Consider the following 21,543-nt stretch of genomic DNA (forward strand, 5'->3'; position numbering starts at 1 on the left):
ATGTAATTGGTAGGGCTTGATTTATATGATTCCATTTACCTTCTATTAAGCTATATTGTGCTTATGTAATCGATACTCCTGATGCAATGTATTAAGTAGAGGGACTTTACATGATATCTAGAATTTCTAAGGGGTTGTATTGCTCTTATTTTTTTAAAGATTTTAGTGATTTAAAACTTGGAGAATCATTGTTCAGAATTTAAGCAAAAATTACATTAAATTGTCACTTAAAAATAAATAGATTTAATTATTCCTAGTTTAAGTAACAAAAAACCTGAAGTTAGATCCAGTTTTGAAGCAAGATGTCTTGGTATATATCTGTATTTCCAGATACTCAAGAGGCTGGGATGGGAAATTATGAATTCTAGGGCACCTTGGGTAACATCTCAAAAAGTTCCCTCATGTAAAAGTTTCCCTATGTACTCACAGTGCTATGGATATGATCCCTAGCACTAAGGGCAATGAGGATCTCCATTTATATAGCAAATTATTCATGTCACAAAAGAATTTATATTTATTCAAAAGCTGACTATTTTAAATTTTTGTGTATGTCTGTGTGTGTGTCTGTGTGTGTCTGTGTGTGTCTGTGTATATGCATGTAAATTTGGGGACCAAAGGTCAACATCTGGTGTCCTTCACAAGAACTGTCTGCTTTGTTTTTTAAGATAGAATCTCTCACTGGGAGCTGAAGTTTGATAGTCCGAAGTTGACTAGTGAGTCCCAGGGTTGCTTCTGTCTTCACCTCCCCAGCACTGGGCCTACAAGTGCACAACACACTACTCAGTTCCTTACATAGATGCTGAGGATCAAGTTCAGGGCTTCATGCTTACACAACAAGCGGCTTAATCACTGAGCTATCTCCCCAACTTTCTATTTCTGAGAGAATAAAAACTGAATAGCAAATACAGTATATCATTAAAACTGTCTTTATGTAGAGACTCCTTCTATATATAAAATATTAAGCTACTGAAATCATTCTATAAATGGCACTTATTACTCATAGCCTAAACCCAATGTTAAGACTCTAATTATAAAGTATGTACATTATATAATCAAATTATTAAATATTGCTGTTTCCTCTTACTGGTATCAGTAATTTTTTATCTTCCTAATCCTAATTGCTACTGATTCATAGATATCAGTCCACTATTTTAGAATCGATAATCTTTGTTAACATGAATTTAAGGATAAAGAAAAATAATAATATCCCATTAATAAATATATAATTTTTAATTTAAACATTGTGAATTATTCCCTAACTTCCATGTGGAGTAATGATACAATTATCTTAATTTTTAAAATTAATTCAACCAAGACCAGGATGATGGCTCAGTGGATAACAGTACGTGCTGTGCTAGTGTGGTCACCTGATGCTTCAATCTTGCATGGCTTTAGGGATTGACCTAACTGCCTAGGGAGGGGGATCAAGAAATGATAGACACACAGAAAAAGTGAAATTGGATGGGCCATGCTCTCTGATGGAGAGGCCACAGCAACCTAGAAATTCAGCCATTTTATTTTATACATGTGACTTGAGGAGGCAGTTTATTTATTTTCGGTAAGAGGCCTTTATAGGAGCAGTCTCAGGCTGTAATAATCCAGGAGAGGAAACTGTTTTCTGCACACATTGTCATCATCTGAGCATGGACCAGGGTAAGGCTTTGCCATGTTGTGAGGCATTAGGCCCTTGGCAAGACTGTGTCCTGTCAATCATATGTATTCACTCATGACTTCTTTCTCTCCTTACATATTCATTCGTGCTTTCTCCATCCCCATAACCTAATTTAGTCCTTGGTACTCACACGAATAAGGGAGAGGGTCACATGCAGTGGGGCCAATATGTAATCTTGAACTCCAAGATCCCCCTGCCTCTGCCTCCCTAGTGCTGGGAATAAAGGTGTGCACCACCACTGCCTGGCTTCAGCTATACTACTACTTCTTTTTGTTGTTGTTGTTGCTTTACAAAAACGCAGATGCCTCATTAGCACAGTAGGTAGAGAGTCAGTCTCATGGTTTCACAAGAACTCTGATTTATTTGTGGGTAGGACAGTTATTCATGCTTATAGAGGTCAGAGGACAACCTTGAGTGTCATTTCTCTGGCACTGTCAGTGTTTGGTGGAGGCAATCTTTTACTAGCTTAGAACTTATCAAGTAGGCTAGACTGGCTAGCCACCTCCCCTGACATTTTAAAAAGCAAGAGTTCTGTGAATTGAACTCAGGTCCTCATGTTTGCTTCAGAGCAAGTACTTTACTAACTGAGCCACTTCCACAGTACTAAAAATTACAGTGGGGCTGAGGGTCTAGCTTAGTCCAGGAATGTTTACTTACCATGTAGAAAATACAATTCAGTTTTCATCACCACAAACACTGAAGAGAAAAATCAGACAGGGTTAAAACCGTCAGCCTGTAATTTAAAATAGGGGTTGTTTGTTTGTTTGTTTGTTTGTTTTAAGTATTAAAGCTACACATTTAAGTGTTACATCTATTGTCCACAATCTAATATTTTGTAATAGGCACAAAAGAACCAAAGTCCACCTCCCTGATTTTGTTTTAATTTTTCTCTGAGACAGAGTCTTCTATGTAGCTCACACTGCCTTGGAACTTTCTGTACCTGTCTTCAAACTCAAACTCTTCCTGCCATAGTCTTCTGAGCATTTGGATAGTCAATATCAGTGATTCAGTGGTAGGATTCTCAACTGCAATAGGCAATAGGATTGCAGGTGTACCTTACCAGAGCTGGCAAGAATCCCTTTTAGAAAGACACCTTTTACACATTTTTAATTGTGTCCTTGAAATAGTAATACGATTTTTAATATATTTATCAGTATATTTAATTAACATTAATATACTCAATTTTTTGTCTCTGACATGAAAAATAAGAAAATAATTACTTGTAAACTATACAGTCATGTCCATAACTTGATTTGATTGTCCATAATATAATTAGTATTTACATTTTGATGAGCCTTGCTTCAGGAATTAAATACTATACTACATTATAAAGTTTGAATGTTAAGTTCTTCATTAATTTTACCAAATATTTATTAAACATCTGCCAAGTTTGATATACTTCTGAGTGCTTAAAAATCCAAAGATTAATAAAATTCATGGATAGCCGGGCAGTGGTGGCGCACGCCTTTAATCCCAGCACTTGGGAGGCAGAGGCAGGCGGATTTCTGAGTTCGAGGCCAGCCTGGTCTACAGAGTGAGCTCCAGGACAGCCAGGGCTATACAGAGAAACCCTGTCTCGAAAAACCAAAAAAAAAAATAAATAATAAAAAAATATAATAAAATAAAATTCATGGCTGCCTTTATGGGGATCTCTAGCTAGGCAAGTGAGATGACTCAGTGGGAAAAGGTACCTGCTGCATCAGTCTCCCATATGTCAGCATGGTAGAAGGAAGAGAATTGACTCCTCCAAGTTGTCTGTTGACCTCCACACATGCACTGTGACATAAGTATGTCCACATATACACCGAAAACAATAAAATGTTTACTTTTAAGAGAATTTTTAATAGGCTAGATGGATAAGATTTATCATGAATAACCAATGACTACTTTAAAGAAAAAAAAAAAAACTAAGAAATCATGAATAATTGGGGAGAGAGCATGAAAAAATCATTCTGACCTGGAAATTTAGGAGTGCTATGAATAAGAAAAACTTTAAAGTGGAACTGAGATGTTCATGGAAGAGGATGAATGGTAAGTTTGCTGGGGGATTAGACTAAGTCATGGCCTATAGTTGTTAACAGTGCATAATATGAATTCTATTATAGCACAATCCACTGTGTATGAGTGAATACCGACATGCTTTCATGTAACTCTGAGATTTTTTTCTTGAAATTATTTTGAAGGAACCACACCCTCCAAGATTATCAGCAGAAGAAGCCATTCAAAAGCTGACCAAAACAGAAATTTCAACCCTAAACCTCTTTCAACACCTCCCTGAGCTGAAGTCATTTTTCATAGAGGTAATAACCCAGCTTAGTAATATCAGAGACCTTTCTTCAGTTTTAAGTATTTCAATTAATTTGTGTGATTGTATACATATTTGTACATGTATGTGCAGGTGTGCTTTATCCATGCCTATAGTTGTACTGATTATTTGCTGTGTGTGGAAAGCTAAAGGTAATTTTCAAGTATCTTCCTCTGTTGCTCTTTCTACCTTATTTTTTAAAGACATAGTCTCTGACTAAACCAAAACCTTGCTGTTGTGGATAAGCTGGCTGGCCAGTGAGTCCCAGGGTTCTTCATCTCTTACCATGTACCTTCCCACCACCAGTGCTGGGTTATAGGTGTGTACTGCCCCACTCAGCTCTTTTTTTAAATAGGTTCTGGGGATCCTAACACAGTTTACTAATTAAACCATGTTCTCACTCAAGTTTATTCAATTTTAATGGAAGAAAATGTTGTAATATGATCTTTAAATCAGAATTGTGTGTACTTGTGTCTGCCTGAGTTTATGTGCATCGTATATGCAGGTGCCTGGGGAGACTAGACACAATATATTCCTGGAACACAGATGGTTATGAGCTGCCTGATACGGGTACTGAATTCAAACCTGCATCTTCTGCAAGAGCTCTTAACCAAGCCAGCTCTCCAACCCCAGTCTTGGATTTTTAAATCACTTTCGTTGTAAGCTTTTCTTTGCTGCTAAGTGGCATTCTGAACTTTTTTTCTTAGTTTGCTTTCTCTACAAGTAAGAACAAATAACTTAATTCAAAGTACTTATTAGGAGTAGGTCATGGTATACATGCCTTTAATCCCTACACTTGGGAGGCATAGGCTGGTGGATCTCTTAAATTCAAGGCCAACCTGGTCTACATAGAGAATTCTAGGCCAGCAAGGATTACATAGTGAGACTCAATTTCTTGTAACAGTTGAAATGGTGTGCAGAGTAGTGATATTTTAATAGTTCTTAATTGTCTGCTCATCTATAAAATATGTCCCAATGCATGAGGTTATTAATTGATAGTGTTAGAAGGAATAGTCAAGTAAAATACTAGTTAATGCTGTAACTGAAAGAGTACCCTTGTAACCGGGCTTTTACTTATTTTATTTGGTTCTGTTTCCTATCACCCTTCTCCACCTTTATTCTACACTTCCAGCCCCCAACATTAGGTGGGAGAGAAAGAAGGATAGAGAGTAAAGGAGATATCAATCTAGTTAGACTACTTATTGCTGATTTGGGGCATCGAGTTCCGTGAGGCAAGGCCAGTTTCATAACAAACAGCAACAACAGCATCAAACTAGCAACAACAGCAGTAGGAGGAGCTACAGCCAGCTGCCTGTCTCAGGGCTCTGGCATTTATACAGCCTCTTAAGAGCCCCCAGAATTCCAAATGTAAACTCTCTTCAGCTGGCAAAATCATGCCCCAGCCAGAGCATGAGACAAATCATAGTTAGCTGCTGTGGACAGTCTGAAGCAGCCTCATATCCCACACCTAGAATCTTAAAAAAAACAAAACCAAAAAAACCTTATGCACATAATATTTTTATGTTTTTAAAAAACCAAAATTTTTACTACATACCCTTAAATTTCAGTTAAAAATCCATATGTATACATATTAAAATACTATTACTAGTTCAGAATGGGATTATAAAATGCATGTGAACTTTTAAATTTAGTTTTGACATAATATTCTATAGAAGAAATACTAAAAAGTTAATAAATTCATAATAATTTAGAAACTTGCATAAAACAAGCAGCCTCTTGTGCTTATTTTATGCACGTTTCTAAATTATTAGAAGCTGGCAAACCTCACGAATTAGACTGAGTAATTTTGTCAGTAAACTTAGGTGTTTAGACACCAAAATTGAGGGTGTTACATAAGATACATATATAATCATTTTTTTAGTTTACCATCTTCAGAAGAGGCAGTGAACTAAATTTGTTCCACGGATTGTGGTTTGCAAAATCCTGTGTCATGTAATGTGTTTCTGAGGTCCAGAATACTATGACTTTTCCTCCAGTAAACAGTAAGTTGCACTCTTTTTTTTGTTTGTTTTTGTTTTTGTTTTTCGAGACAGGGTTTCTCTGTGTAGCCCTGGCTGTCCTGGAACTCACTCTGTAGACCAGGCTGGCCTCGACCTCAGAAATCCACCTGCCTCTGCCTCCCAAGTGCTGGGATTAAAGGTGTGCACCACCACCGCCCGGCTGCACTCTTATTTTTGTATAGGTATATTTTCACATATTCTTTTTTTTTTCTTTTATTGATTGATTTATTTTTTTTTAATTTCTTTTTTTTTTGAACATGAAATGCTTTTTTATAGCATGTTTACAAGGGGAGGGGGTAAGAGGGTCCAGGTGGTGGAAAAGTACAAAATCTTCTTGGCCTGTGCCTTGAAACATGTCATGGTCTATATGGTACACTGTCTTGAATTATGATCTACCTGCAGTTCTTCAGAAGATATGGTACACTGCTTGAGTTATGGTCTCCCTGCTATTCTTAAGAAGACATGGTACTCTGCTTTGAGTCTATCTGCAGTTGCTAAGCAGGATCTTGCAGTTGCCAAGCTTCAGAGGACATTGTGCAGGTGGGGAAAGGTAGGGGGTAAGGGTAAGGGCGAGGGTCCTGGCTTCTGGCATCTCCCCTTCTCTGTTTAGTTAGAGAAGGCATCTTATGTTCAATCCCAACTATGTGAGTTTTGAATTTGGATGTCTAATTATGGGGGGTCTTAGACAAGTTCACAACCCCAAAACACTGATGTGAGACGAGTCACATCGATGGTCGAAGGCTTTAGGCTGTCGACGATGGGCAACGTCAAGGGACTCTGATGTGGGTGAAAGGAGGGTGAGAGCCCTGTCTTAGGCCATGTAGGCTGCACCCACTCCCATCACCACGCACTCCTTTTCGGCTGCATTGGGTGGGCCCCTGGGAAGTGGACCTACAATAATCCCGTCATTGGGCTAACTCACAGCCATCCTAGTCTCTTGTAAATGTTCAAGTTACCAACCATTTGTCAGTTTGGGGTGTAATATTGTCATAAAGGAAGGCTCCCCAATGTTAGAGGCCATATCAAGGGTGGCCTTGGTTTAGGAAAAAGCCAATTTTTGTTGTGGTGATCAAGAGGCCAAGCTCTCTAGCGAGAGAAATGAGGGCAAAGCCAGGCATACCAGGAACCCTTCTGGAGGGCGTGGAAGTCTAGGGGTCGACCGTAGTGGGAGGCAGGGGAGCTGACAGCTGTGTCAGTCTCCTGCGGAGTCACTTCTGGATCCTCTGCAATTTTCAGCTGATGGTAATGAACTTCAACTGCCTTCTTGATGGCAGCATCAACCTGGTTCCGTGGACAACAGGTCACGGGCGATGATCTCTGTCTTGCTCAATCTTGATGTCATGCGCACATCCTCTCAATGAGGGTCCGTCCGGATGGGTCCGTGCCTCGAGCCCCACGTCTGGGTGCCACTTGACCCGACCGGCGGGTCCTGGTTATTCGTGGGGGCAAGGAGGACTGCAACCTGCTATTCTTCAGAAGATATGGTACACTGCTTGAGTTATGGTCTCCCTGCTATTCTTCAGATGATATGGTACACTGCTTTGAGTCTATCTGCAGTTGCCAAGCCGGATCTTGCAGTTGCCCAGCTTCAGGGGACCTTGTGCAGGTGGGAAAAGGTAGGGGGTGAGGGTAAGGGCGAGGCTCCTGGCTTCTGGTCCATCTGGGTTAGAACTTCTAATAGCAGGCATCACGGGTGATTCAATTTTACCTGGGATGCTGCGTGAGTTCAAGCTCCTGGGAGTCCCTGTTTTTCTTGGTTTTCTGCGGTTGGGTACGGAGCTGTTGCCTGCGACCTGCTCTAGGCTCGGTCCCAAACCAGAAGTCCATTTTCACATATTCTTGTGCACACAAATTAATCTCTTTCCTAAAATGCTGACTGAAATTTTCAGTGTTTAAAGTACTACAATGTAGGGCCTTTTCTAAAAGTATTTAACCTGCAACTTAGAACACACAGAAGCAGTGCCCAAGAATGATAACTGAGGACGGGCAAAATTATTTACTGGGTACAGTGGTTGCTATAGAAGCTTGGGGACCTGAGTTCAAAATCCCAGGCAGTCAGGCATGACTGAGTGCTTGTGTCCCCATAGTTGAGGAGCAGAGACAGATGGCTCACAAGAGCACACTGACCAGCTAGACGCAATGAAACAGTGAGAGACCATCTCTGTGTTAAAGGAATAAGAAGAGAGCAGTAGAAGACACTCAATATTCTCTAGCTTCCAAATATATGTGCACAGGTACACACATCACTACATCCATGAAAACCACCACACACACACACACACACACACACACACACACACACGAAAGAAAAACAAAGGGCTGGAGAGATGGCTCAGCTGTTAAAAGAACTAACTGCTCTTCCAGAGGTCCTGAGTTCAATTCCCAGCAACCACATGGTTGCTCCCAACCATCTGTAATGGGATCTGATGCCTTCTGTTATGTCTGAAGACAGCGACAGTGTACTCACATACATGAAATAAATAAATAAATAAATAAATAAATAAATAAATAAATAAATGTTAGAGAGAGAGAGAGAGGGAGGGAGGGAGGGAGGGAGAGAGAGAGAGAGAGAGAGAGAGAGAGAGAGAGAGAGAGAGAGAGAGAGAGAGAGAGAGAAAGAGAAAAAGAGAGAGGCGAAAAGGAAATGACAGTCTAGTCCCAGGATGTTAAGGGTCTTCAAGACCACCCTCTGGTTCAGTGAAATCTTCAAAAGAGTGAAACTTATTTAGACTCAGGGGGTAAGATTAACCCCACACACCCTCCTGTGGAGCAATAGAAAGAAATACCTACAAAGGGAGAAAGGCACATGGGGAAAAAAAATCAAGAGGAAGTCAGATACAAATATTCTAGAATTTGCTCTTGGTGAGATTTACCTAGTATATGATTAATTCTACGAATAATGAAGTGGGAAAACAACTTTTGTCTACCAGGGAAGCTCATTAGCAATTCAGTGTTTGAGGCTATTATTATTGTCTGGTCACATATCCTCCTGCCTACCAAATACTGAAATATCAAACTCCAGAAGAAATGCAGGGGTTCAACATATTTGATACTGTTTACATAGGCAAAAGTGTAATGAGCGACTGTTACCACAAAGGGAAAGTTTTGTGTGAACACTTGGAACTGTGTGCTCCCCAAGGGTTCAGCGCTACTTCTAGTTCCTTCCAGCTACACCTCCTACTGATTTGGATCCACTCCCTTTTTGTCTTTTTTTTTTTCTTTAGAAAACAAACAGACTTTTAAGGGACAATAATAAAATATAGTAAGATAAAACAAAAGCTAACACATTGGAATTGAACAAAACAAATAGAAGGAAAAGAGCCCAAGAGAAGGCACGAGAAACAGCCCCACATGTTCAGACACCCACAGATTCAATAAAAACACTGAGTGATAGTGTTTCTATGCAGAGAACCGAGTGCTTACCCGTGCAGGCCCTGTGTATACTGCCTCAAACTCTGTGAGTCGTATGTTGATTTAGAGGGTCTTGTTTTCTTGGTGTCCTCTGTCTCCTCTAGCCCTTATACTCTTTCTTTTCACTATATCTTCCACAGGCTTCTCTCAGCCCTAGAGGTAGGGATTTGATGGAGATGTTGCATTTAGAGCTGAATGATCCAAGGCTTTTCACACTGCATACATAATATCTTGCTGTGAGAATATCTGCTGCAGGAGGAAGCCTCTCTGGTGGCTGAGCAAGGAACTGATAATAAGTTTTGCAAAACATTAGGAGCATTTTATTTTCTTTTTTTGAAGAACAGTGTTTTTGTTTTACCCTGCATCTCTGTGCGATCTAGTCTCAGGTTCTTGGTCACCCAAGCAGTGTTGGGTATGGATTCTATCTCCTACAGTAGGCCTTAGCCCCTGGAGGTGGGAGAGGCTAGGCCCCTCCCCCAGGCTTCTCTAACAGCTCTCTTACCATTGTTTGTTGAAGATGCTGTCTGTCTTCCAGGATGTGTTTCTGGTTTCTTTATCAGGTATCCATAGGTGTGTGTTATGTCTGGGTTTTCAGTTCTATTCCATTGATCACTACGTCTGTTTTGTGCCAATACCGTGATATTTTTATTTCTATAGCTCTGTGGTACAGCTTGAAATGAGGGATGGTGATACCTCTAGCACTTCCTTTATTATTCAGGATTGTTTTAGTCAACCTGGATTTTTTGTGCTTCCATATGAAGCTGAAGATTATCCTTTCAAAAAATCTATGAAGAATTGTGTTGGAATTTAGGTACATTAAATCTGTAGGTTGTTTTTGATAGGGTGATTATTTTTACTGTGTTAATCTTACTGATCCATGAGCATGGCAGATCAATTTCTTTCTTTGATGTCTTAAAAGTCTTTCTCAGTCTTTTTCTCATACAAGTCTTTCACTTCTTGGTTAGATTTACCACAAGGTATTTTATACTATTTGAGGCTACTGTAAAAGGTTTCCCTGATTTTTCTGAGTAAATTTTGTATCTAGCCATTTTGTTGAAAGTATTCATCAACTGTAGAAATTTTCTTGTGGAATTCCATGGAATTCACTTATGTATCATCTACAAATAGAGATACTTGATCTATCCCTTTCCAGTTTGTATCCTCTTGTTCTCCTTCAGTTGTCTTACAGCTCTAGCTAAGACATCAAGTAGTGTATTGAATAGTTTACAGAGGGAGTGGACAACTTTGTTTTGTGCCTGATTTCGGTAGAATTGCTTTGAGTTTCTCCCCATTTAAGTTGATGATGGTTCTGGGCTTGCAGTGAACTGCCTTTACTATGTTTATTATATTATCTCTCCCAGGACTTTTATCATGAAGGGGGTGTTGGATTTTGTCAGAGAACTTTTCTGCATCTAGTGAGATGAACATGTGGTTTTTGTCTCTTAATCTATTTATATGGTAGATTATATTTGCCAATTTATGTATAACTATCTCCAAATCACTTGATTGTGGTAGACTTTTTTTTTTTTTTTTTTGGTTTTTCGAGACAGGGTTTCTCTGTGTAGCCCTGGCTGTCCTGGAACTCACTCTGTAGACCAGGCTGGCCTCGAACTCAGAAATCCGCCTGCCTCTGCCTCCCAAGCGCTGGAATTAAAGGCGTGTGCCACCACTGCCTGGCGGTAGATTTTTTTTAATGTGTTCTTGGATTTGGGTTGATATTTTCTTTATCTTTTAACTTTTACATCTATGGACATAAGGGAATCTGGTCTCTCTCTTTGCTGTGTTTTGTTTTTATGTGGTTGGGATATCATGGTCATTGTGGCCTCATAAACTAAAGTGGACAAAAGCTCCTTCTGTTTCTATTCTGTAGAATAATTTGAATAGTATTGACATTAGCTCTTTTCTGGAAGTCTGGTAGAATTCTGCACTAAAGCCACCTGGTCCTGGGCTTTTTTATTTGTTGGGAGACTTTTAGTGCCTGCATCTATTTCACTAGGGTTTATAGGTATGTTTAAATTGTTTATCTGACCTTGATTTAACTTTTGTAAGTGATACCGATCAAGAAAATTGTTCATTTCCTTTTTTAGAATTTCTGATTTGGTGAATACAAGTTTTTAAAGTATGTTCTTATGATTCTCTGGATTTCTTCAATATATATTGTTATGTCCGCATTTTCATTTCTAATTTTGTTAATTTGGATATTATCTCTCTGCCTTTTTGTTAATTTGGATATAAGAGTTTGTCAATATTACTGATTTTCTCAAAAAAATATTTCTTATTTTCTTGATTCTTTGTATTTTTTGTTGTTTCTATGTTATTGATTTTAGCCCAGAGTTAATTTCTTGCCATCTACAATCTGAGAAAATTTTACATTTCTTTCTTTTTTAAAAAAGGACTTATTTCTATATTATGTATCAGTGTTTTACCTGCATGTGTACCTATAGGCCAGAAGAGAAAATCAGATCTCATTGTATGATGGTTGTGAGCCATCATGTAATTGCTGGGAATTGAACTCAGGACCTCTGGAAAAGCAGTCAGTACTCTTAACTTCTGAGCCATCTCTCCAAGCCCCTGAATTTCTTTCTTAATTTCAGTCTTTACCCATTTTTATTCAATAGTGATTTGTTCGGTTTTCATGAGTTTGTAACCTTTCTGTTGTTGATATCCATCTATATATAATCTACGGTGGTCAGATAATCTATGGTGGTCAGATAATCTGTGGTGGTCAGATAATCTATGGTGGTCAGATAATCTATGGTGGTCAGATAATCTATGGTGGTCAGATAATCTACGGTGGTCAGATAATCTATGGTGGTCAGATAGGATGCAGGGTGTTATTTCAGTTTTCTTTTATCTATTGACATTTGCTTTGTGTTCACATATGTGATCACTTTTGGAATTCCTTTGGGGAGTATTCCATTCAGAGCCTAGAAGAATGTATGTTCTTTTGTGTTTGGGTAAAATGTTCTACAAATAACTCTGAAATCCCTTTGATTTATAATGCCAGTTAGCTTCAGCATTTCTCTGTTTAGATTTTGTCTTAGTAACCTGTCTCTTGGTAAGAGTGGAGTTTTGAAATCAATGTGTGAGAGTAAATATGTGATTTAAGCTGTAGTAATTGTTTGTTTGTTTTTAAAGAACTGGGATACCCTTGTGTTTGGTGCATACATGTTAAGAATTGCAATGTCCTGTTGGTGGAGTTTTCCTTTGACTAGCATGCAGCGTCCTCTCCTATCTCTTCTGATTAGTTTTGACTTGAAGTCTGTTTTGTGAGATATTAAAGTAGTTACACAAACTTTTTAAGTCCGTTTGCTTGGAATACCTTTCCATCCTTTCTCAGTCAGGGGATGTCTTTATGTTACGGTATATTTCTTGGATACAACAGTGGATCCTGTTCTCCCATTCATTCTGTTAGTCTGTATCGTTTTATTAAGGAATTGAGATCATTGATGTTGATGGGAGACATCAATGACCAATTATTTGATTCCTGTTTTGGTGGTGGTGGTGGTGTGTGTGTTATCAACAAACACAGGGATTATTTATTCCCTGTGTTTTCTTCTGTGTAGTTAACCTTTTTAGGTTGGAGTTTTCCTTCTGGTGTCTTCTGTAGGTCTGGGTTTGTAGATAGGTATTGTTTAAACTTGGTTTTATCGTAGAATGTCTTGTTTTCACCATCTGTTGTGATTGAAAGTTTTGCTGGGTTTAGTGTCGGGCTGGCATCTGTGGTTTCTGTAGAACATTGGTCCAGGCACTTCTAGCTTTAGAGTCTCCATTGAGAAGTCAGGTGGGATTCTTAATAGGTTTGCCTTTATGTGAGACGTGGTCTGTTTTTTTTTTTTTTCTTGAAGCTTTTTAATATTCCTTCTTTGTTCTATATGTTTAGAGTTTTGCTTGTTTTTACTGAGAGGACCTTCAAGTCTAGTCTGTTTAGAGTTCTGGATGCTTCTTTTTTCTTGTTCTATATCAAATTCTTTAGGTTAGGAAAATTTTCTTCTATGATTTTGTTGAATATATTTTCTGTTCCTTTTACCTGGGTTTCACCTCCATCCTTTATTCCTGTTAATTCTTAGATTTGGTCTTTTCATAGTGTCTCAGGTTTCCTGGGTATTTTGTGTCACAATTTTTTATATTTAACATTTTCTTTGATTAAAATATCTATTTCTTTTTGGTGTTTTTAATTTCTGAGAATCTCTTTTCCATTTCTCATATTCTGTTGGTGAGGAACCTCTGAGGTTCCTATTTGAGGTTCCTGTTTGAGAACCTACATTTTTCATTTCTAGATTTCCCTCAGTTTGAGTTTTCTTCATTCTATTTTTACTTTTGTGTCTTAAATTGATTTATTCAGTTCCTTCCAGTGTTTGTTTGTGTTTTTATAGGTTTCTTTAAGGGATATATTTATTTCCTCTTTAAGGACCTCTGTCATTCACGTAAAGGCTATTTTAAGTTTGTTTATTCTTTGTTTGTTTGTTTTCTTGTGCTTCAACTATGTTGCAGTACTCAGACCTGCTGTGAGAATGTTGCTGGGCTCTAGTAGTGACATTGTCCTGGCTCTTATTCACTGTGGTTTTTCTATTGGTGTTTGGGCATCTGAGTTGTGGAAGACTGTAATTCTAGGTGCTGATATCTCGTCTTGTTTTTGTTGAGGAGTATTTTGTTCCTTGGTTTCTGTTTCTCTCTCTGTTTTTTTAGGAGGGTGTAGTAGTTGTGTATTGCCTGGTAGAAAATCTTCTAGGATCCTCATAGGTGTGGCCACTGGAGAGTCCAGGTAAACTGTGTTTCTAGGTATTGGGAGCTGACACAGGGATGGGGATAGACTACAGAGGAGCTGACAGCAGGGTTCCACAGGATCTGCTTAGTGATCTGGGAATGGGGGCGGAGTGATGAGAAGCTGCTACAGATAGTCTGCTACAGATCTGGGGATGAGACTTAGGACTGGACTTGGAGGAATGGAGGGAGAGGTGAGATCTACAGTTACCCTACTTGCTTCTCTGGTCAGTGTAACCTGCTAGTCCCCAGGGAGTGCCTGCTGGAGCGAGAGCCTGGGACAGAGCATGAGTTGGAGGAGGGGACTTAGGAAGGGAAGATGTGTGATCAGCTAGAGGTGGGGTAAGGGGGTAAAGGTCTGCTGCAGAGCTAAGATGAAACTTGGGGGTTGGACCTGGAGGAGCTGAGGGAGAGGTCAAGATCAACATTTCATTTTCTCACTTCCCTGCCTGGAGTCACAAATGACTCTTGAGTCACAATTTGAAGAGAAAAGCAATTTTATAATTCATAAATTATGTTGGGCTTTATAACTTACTATTTTGTTCTTTATGACCTCTTAGTAATATTTGGTACATGGTATATATCTAGTAATGTTATCCACAATAAATGTTAGCTATCATTTTTTAACTATAGATACATCACAGAAATATGTTCGAATTTATTGTTATCATACATTGTGATAAGATGGTGGTAATTGTTTCCTTATAATAATCTTTGTTTTTGAATCATAATTATGACTTTCATAACCTAGGACTTGCAGAAAGTACCTCGTTTAACAAAATATGTCAATTATTTTTAATGTAAAGCCCAAAAATTTTCCTGTAAATTCTAAACAACTTTTCTCACTTATTCTAAGCATGTACACCTGTATTATGTTTGCATCAGTATAGGAAGAGACAAAGAAAAATTCTAAATCTCTCTATATTTTAAATGATTTTGGGTCCTTGGCATTTACATCTGCTCATCAACAGAGTATTGGAAAAGATGGTGATAGATGTTAGACAATTCAAGTGTGCTAGCTATTCAAACATGGTGTGTAATTCCTTTCCCACATTTTGTAGTAAATTATTACATGATCAAGTAGAGTAGAGTATCATAGTGGTCATCCTTGTTTAAAAAAAATAAAGAAATTTTTACTAATTTGTATATAATAAATATAAACCAAACCAGCCATTAAACATCTTTTTTTTTTTAAACAGGGAATTAGTGATGGTATTCCACTATTAAAGGCTATCATCCCCAAAAATCAGTCTCGTTCCTTTATATCTCAAGGCAGCCCTGAGTTACTGGTAAGTGAATGTATACCTGTTTCATACTGCTATGTCTCTATTTATTAGTTTGCCAAAAAGGAATAAGTGTAAAAATATTTCAATTACATTTTAAAAATTCATTTTGTGTATATGTATGAGGGCATGCACATGCCAGCCTGCATCTGGAGGTCAGAGGACAGCAGTGAGTTGATTCTCCTCTTCCACCATGTGGTAGGAATTGAGCTTGGGTCCTCTGCATTGGTGACACTTCCCTTATCCCTCCAAGCTATCTCATTCACCCCATAATAAACTTTAAAAAAATGTTTTTTTAATTTCATATACATTGGTGTTTTGTCTGCATGACTATGTGAGGGTGTCAGAGCCTCTGGACCTGGAGTTACCGACAGTTGTGAGCTGCCATGTGGGTGCTGAGAATTGAATCAACATCCTCTGGAAGAGCAGCCAGTGCTCTTACCCACTGAGTGATCTTTCCAGCCCCAATAATAAACATTTAAAAAGAATTTTTAAAAATATATTTTGTGTGTGGATGTTTTGCTTGTTTAATGTGTACCACATTGATGCCTGGCTCCTGCAAAGATCAGAAAAGGGTACCAGATCTTCTGTATCTGGAATTATAGATGATTCTGAGTCACCATGGGGGTGCCAGGATCCAAACCTAAGTTCTCTGGAAAAGCAGCCAATACCCTTAACTACTGAGTTACCTTTCTAGCCTCTAAAAGAATATCTTTAAAATAATCAAGGCTAAAGGGATAGCTCTGTGGTAGAACTCCAGCCTAGCATGTGTGAAATAGACACATTAAAATAGCTGGGAAACATCACCATAATATAATAATGATAATCAAAACTAATACAGATTTTATTAAGAGTATACATCCTAGAGCATTTCAGTGAGCATAAATTGAGTTTTATATGAATTTATATTTATCTACCCAATATCCCTGTGAAGTAGAAACTATTATTTTCCTTATGCAGATAAGAGATTAAATCTCAGAAGTACCATACCCCAAATCACAGAGCTAGCAAGTAAGGATCTGAGACCTTGGCACAAGAGCTAACCTAGGTTTGTCTTGTTCTAATTTTGTTTAACTCAAGCATGGTAAAGATGTGCTACAGCACAGTAAACAGATTGCAGTAGTACTGTTAGTAGTGTTCACTGGCAAGATACTATAGTTTTCCAGTTTAAACTCTATATTTTTTTAAGTTTCCTAAATCTGAGGATGGGTAACCTGTTGTCCTATAATTGAGGGAGAAAAAAGCTTTTCTCTTTTATTTTTTTATTTTTTATTTTTTATAATTTATTTTTTCTCAAATCGTAATTCATTCACACAGGGGTTATAAACACAGAAAGGCAGGATGTGGGGAAGGGAATGACACTGGAGTGTGGGTGATCAGGGGGAATACAGATATCATCAGAACCGGGTATCGACTGGGTGGAGGTTCAGGGGGCAAGTCACTATGACTCTGCCTATGACTCACTTGTCCTTATCTAAGTTGGTATTGTCTGCCCAGGCTACCTATTTACAAGGTCTGTGACTACTCAGGCTGGTAAATTTCCACAAAAGCTGCCTGTTTACATTAGCTTATAGCCATCTGTTTCAATGTTTTTCCACTGAGACCCAAGATTTGGTGTTAGTATACATGTATGACAGGCCTATTGCTGATTTTAGGCCTATGGCTGATTTTAGGCCTTCAGTGGGTGCTTTTCACTTTTAAAATCAAGTATATCCTAAGACTGTCACTTCAGGGACATTGTAACAGTTAATAATCTCTACTGACTTGATCTAAGTAATGTTTATTTGATATTTTTTATGGCAGAAGTTAACCTTATTAACACTTAACAACCTGAAAAATTAAAAGGAAAAATAATTTGTTAAAGAAGATAACTCTTCTTACAATAAACTGTAAACTGGCTTTCCACTTGAATGACTTAAGATTTGGTTTCATGTGTCTTACAGTATCTCTCAAATGGTAGATGTCAAAATCCGTGAGCATCTGTTTACTCTTAGCTACATTCTTTAATCTTTTATTTGAGTTTTCATATATTCCTTTACAGATAACAGTAAGCATGAACTATGTTATTGGAACCCATGGATGGCTACCATATGACCGAAATATTTCTAACTACTTCACATTCATTAAGGATCAAACTGTAACCAACCCAAAGTAAGTAACTAAACATTTAATGCAGAACAGGGGATTTTTTTTGTGTTTGTTTTTTGTTTTTTCAAGACAGGGTTTCTCTGTGTATCTCTGGCTGTCCTGGAACTCACTCTGTAGACCTGGCTGGCCTGGAACTCAAGAGATCCATCTGCCTTTCTGCCTCCTGAGTGCTGGGATTAAAGGCATGTGCCACCACTGCCCAGTGATTCTCTGTCTTTCCCAGTTTCCCTCTCTTCCATTTAAGTCATACCTTGACAATATTTGATATTCAGACATTACTGAATTTATATTATAACAAATACGGAATAAAATATTACTTTGGGAATGGTAAATTGTCATATTATTGTTTACTGCTTACAAGTGTTCTTTATTTGTTTTGTTGTTGTTGTTGTTGTTCTCAGACAGGATCTCATTGTGTAACCCTCTCTGGGCTAGAACTCATGTTGGAGACAGACTGGCCTCAAGCTAACAGTGATCTGCCTGCCTTCTGAGTGCTAGGATTAAGCAGTACATCATCATCCCTGTCTGAGAGAGGTTTTGTAGTTGATAATAGTCCATGATCTCTTAAGGCAAAGTCTAAAATTCAGTGTGTTTACAGGGCTCAGCGCACCGTGAGTGGTCCTTTTGCCCCAGGACTGGAAATCACTTCCAAACTGTTTGTAGTGTCACATGATGCAAAGTTGCTCTTCAGTGCTGGGCACTGGGATAATAGTATCCAAGTAATGTCACTTACCAAAGGCAAAATTGTCTCACATAATATCCGACATATAGGTAAGAGTTAACTTTTCTTCAAAACTTGCTTTTCTGTTTAATTGTATAAAAGTGGTAGATGTTCCTGATAGGAAAATTTATTGTATTTGGGGTATATTTAAGCACCATGTAAATTAAATATACTTTCATATTCATTAAAAGATATTAAACCAAGTTTTATTTTTAAATTGGATTGTAGATCCAATTGACAATGTTGTAGCTACATAATAAAATTTGTCATTAACAGATAAGACATTGTTAACAGTAAAGTATGAGAGAAAAAATTGTTAAATATATATTAACTTGGTACACCTTAGTATTTCAGGTCTCGGTATAAGAATAAAGGGTTTTCTTTTCTTTTTTTTTTTTCTTTTTTTTTTTGTTTTGTTTTGTTTTTCAAGACAGGGTTTCTCTGTGTAGCCCTGGCTGTCCTGGGGTTTTATTTTCAATAAACCTGTTAAATGAGGATAACTGAGTCTGCTGCTGATTCTGTTCTTGTAATTTCCAGGGTATTACTTAGTGCAGCTATTTCAGGGCCATTCTGGAAAGTTGTTTTTTATGTTATGAATTTGCAACATAATATGTACTATCTTTCTTATTTATTCATTTATTTTATGTGTTCGAGTGTTTTACCTGCATGTTTCTCTGTGCACCACATGTATGTAGTACCTGTTGAGGCTACAAGATATCAGATATCCTGGGACTAGATTTACAGATAGTTGTGAGCTTCCATGAAGGTGCTTGGAATCAAACATAGGTTCTCTGGAAGAGACTCTCATAAAACCTTAACTGCTGAGTCATCTGTCCAGCCCCTGTACTATTTTTCTTAAGGATACATTTCATAAAATAGTAATTTTCAGTTGGAGGAGAATGAATACGATGAGAAAATGGAAACAGCAAAATTACCTACAAGCCATCCTCAGTTCACTGAGTGTGCATAATGCTACCAAAACTCCGTCAGCACATTATAGATCACTCCAGAATGTCTCAGTGACAGCTCTCCAGATGACTGGCCCTGCGAATGTCCTGTTACTCTCTGAACAGACAGAGAACGTGCTATAACAATACTATGGTTATCACTGTGCAATAAAAAGGAATGAAATAGCAATGATTATTTGACAGATTAGATTCAGAAATAAATACAAAATAAAGGGTAATAGAAATTTTAAAAAATATATTTAATTATTCATTGGAGGGGGCCACACACTTGTTCACCTGGAGGTTAGAGGACTGCTTGTAGGAATCAGGTCTCTGCTGCCATGTATGTCCAAAGGGATTAGTGTAGACCATCAGTTTTGGCAGCAGGGTCCTTTCCTGAACCATCCTGTCAGCCCTAACTTAGTAATAATTTGAACATAACTGATATTGCCCTTAAAATTCTGTTCTGTCAGAACATACCCATTTTATTTTTTTTTTCTTCAAACAGATATTGTGACTTGCTTAGCTACAGATTACTGTGGAATGCACTTGATTTCAGGTTCCAGGGACACTACATGCATGATATGGCAAATAACACAACAGGTAATAACCACACATTTCATGGTTTTGGGCTGGGTAATAAGTTTTTCTCTGGCAATAAACGACATTTTGAACTTTTTGTGTTGTGTTTCCTGAGTTCTCCCCTATCTTGAACACCTCTCTTTTCTAGGTTTGTTGCCTGATTCATGGCTTTATCTCTAGTAGTTACCAAAAATTACTCCTTGTAGCTTCTCTAGAAAAATACTGTGGTGGCATAATAACACTTCCTCCTGTCCTGCATGGTGGAACTGTAGAAATTACATATGTCTAGAAGTTCTTCCTGTTTACTGCATGCTTATCATGGCGTTGCTTTAGGGAGGGGTTTTAAAAAATAGTTCGTAAGTTTTCTACCTTGCTAACAGGCTGTCGCCCACCCCAGTATCTCCTCTGCTTCTTGTTATGTATGCTACAGTATTGATAACTTAGATGTTTTATATGGCTTCATCTGTGGTTCAGTAGGAACCAAGAATTGTGTGACCCATTCAACTGAATTTTTTTCTTATGCTCCCTACTCTTTTCTATTTACCTACGTTTATATGATGTCAAAGTGTTTCACTTTAGTACCGTAATGTTTGTTTAGGCAGATTTCTCTTTCATGCTCCTTTTACTACAAGTTTTCCCACAGATTCTCTTAGATGAATGTTTATTTTTTTATCTGAACTTTTAGCCAGATGGCGCAGTGGATAAAGTTCTTGCTGTGCAAGCATGAGGCTCTGGGTTCAGATTCACTCGTGTAAAAGCAGGCATATCACTGTGCTGTGACTCTAGCACTGGGGCAGGGAGCAGATACAGGAGCATCCCAGCAGCATGAGAGCCGGCCAGCCCAGTGGAAGTGACAAGCTTCGGGCTCAGTGAGACACTGTCTTAAAAATTAAGGATGAGAAACAATGGAAGATATCCTGACACCAGCTCCTAGTTTCCACACACACAGGCAAGTGCACTCCTCACTACACACATAACACCAGACACTATTACACACAAAACCAGTTCTCTTGAATTCTGTGGTAGTCTTATTGAAAATTGTTCTTAACTGGGCATGGTGAGTGATCACCAAAAGCTCAAGGCCTGAGGATTTTTATATTTTTATTTTTGAGATTATAATTTAATTACACCATTTCTCCTCTTCCCTTTCCTTCTTTCAAACCTTCATATATACCCCTCCCCTCTCTCCTTCAAATTTCATGGCCTCTTTTTTCATTAGTCATTATTGCATGTCTATATGTTTTATATATACTTATATATTCCTAAATATAACCTATTAAGTCCAAATCATGTTACTTATATGCAAGTTTTAAGAATTTACTGTTGGTACTAGATCCTGGGAAGTACCACTTCTCTCACCTTTACTCAGTTGCCTGTTGGTTGTTGTTTGTATAGGGTCCCATCTATTTGGCATGTTCATCATTGTCTTCCTTGTTCAGTTCAGGTCTGGGCAGTTGTGATGCTGAGACTGTATGGGTGTAGCATCTGAGGTTACAGGGAGACACAGTCTCACAGCAGACTGGCTGATCCTATGGCTCTTACACTCTTTCTGCCCCATCTTTTGCAATGATCCTTGCACTGAGCCTTGGAGACGGGAGTTGTTTTATAGATGTTTTTATTGAGGCTGAGCTCCACAACTCTGTATTTTAATTGTTGTAATGCTTTTGCAGAGGTCTCCACCTGTCACAT

The 21,543-nt window shown here is 38.2% G+C and overlaps 1 protein-coding gene across 1 annotated transcript in view; it reads left to right on the top strand.

Annotated features, from left to right (window-relative positions):
• Nucleotides 1-21,543, top strand: part of Nbeal1 (neurobeachin like 1) — a 138,723-nt gene that overhangs the window by 107,478 nt on the left and 9,702 nt on the right. The window contains exons 43-47 of the mRNA XM_028765733.1: nt 3,856-3,972; nt 15,373-15,462; nt 17,498-17,607; nt 18,203-18,375; nt 19,781-19,875. Coding sequence (XP_028621566.1) covers nt 3,856-3,972; nt 15,373-15,462; nt 17,498-17,607; nt 18,203-18,375; nt 19,781-19,875 — 585 coding nt within the window. The remainder of the gene's footprint in view (nt 1-3,855; nt 3,973-15,372; nt 15,463-17,497; nt 17,608-18,202; nt 18,376-19,780; nt 19,876-21,543) is intronic.

This window comes from Grammomys surdaster, unplaced genomic scaffold (assembly GCF_004785775.1).
Source record: "Grammomys surdaster isolate TR1022 unplaced genomic scaffold, NIH_TR_1.0 165, whole genome shotgun sequence".
NCBI classification, from domain to species: domain Eukaryota; kingdom Metazoa; phylum Chordata; class Mammalia; order Rodentia; family Muridae; genus Grammomys; species Grammomys surdaster.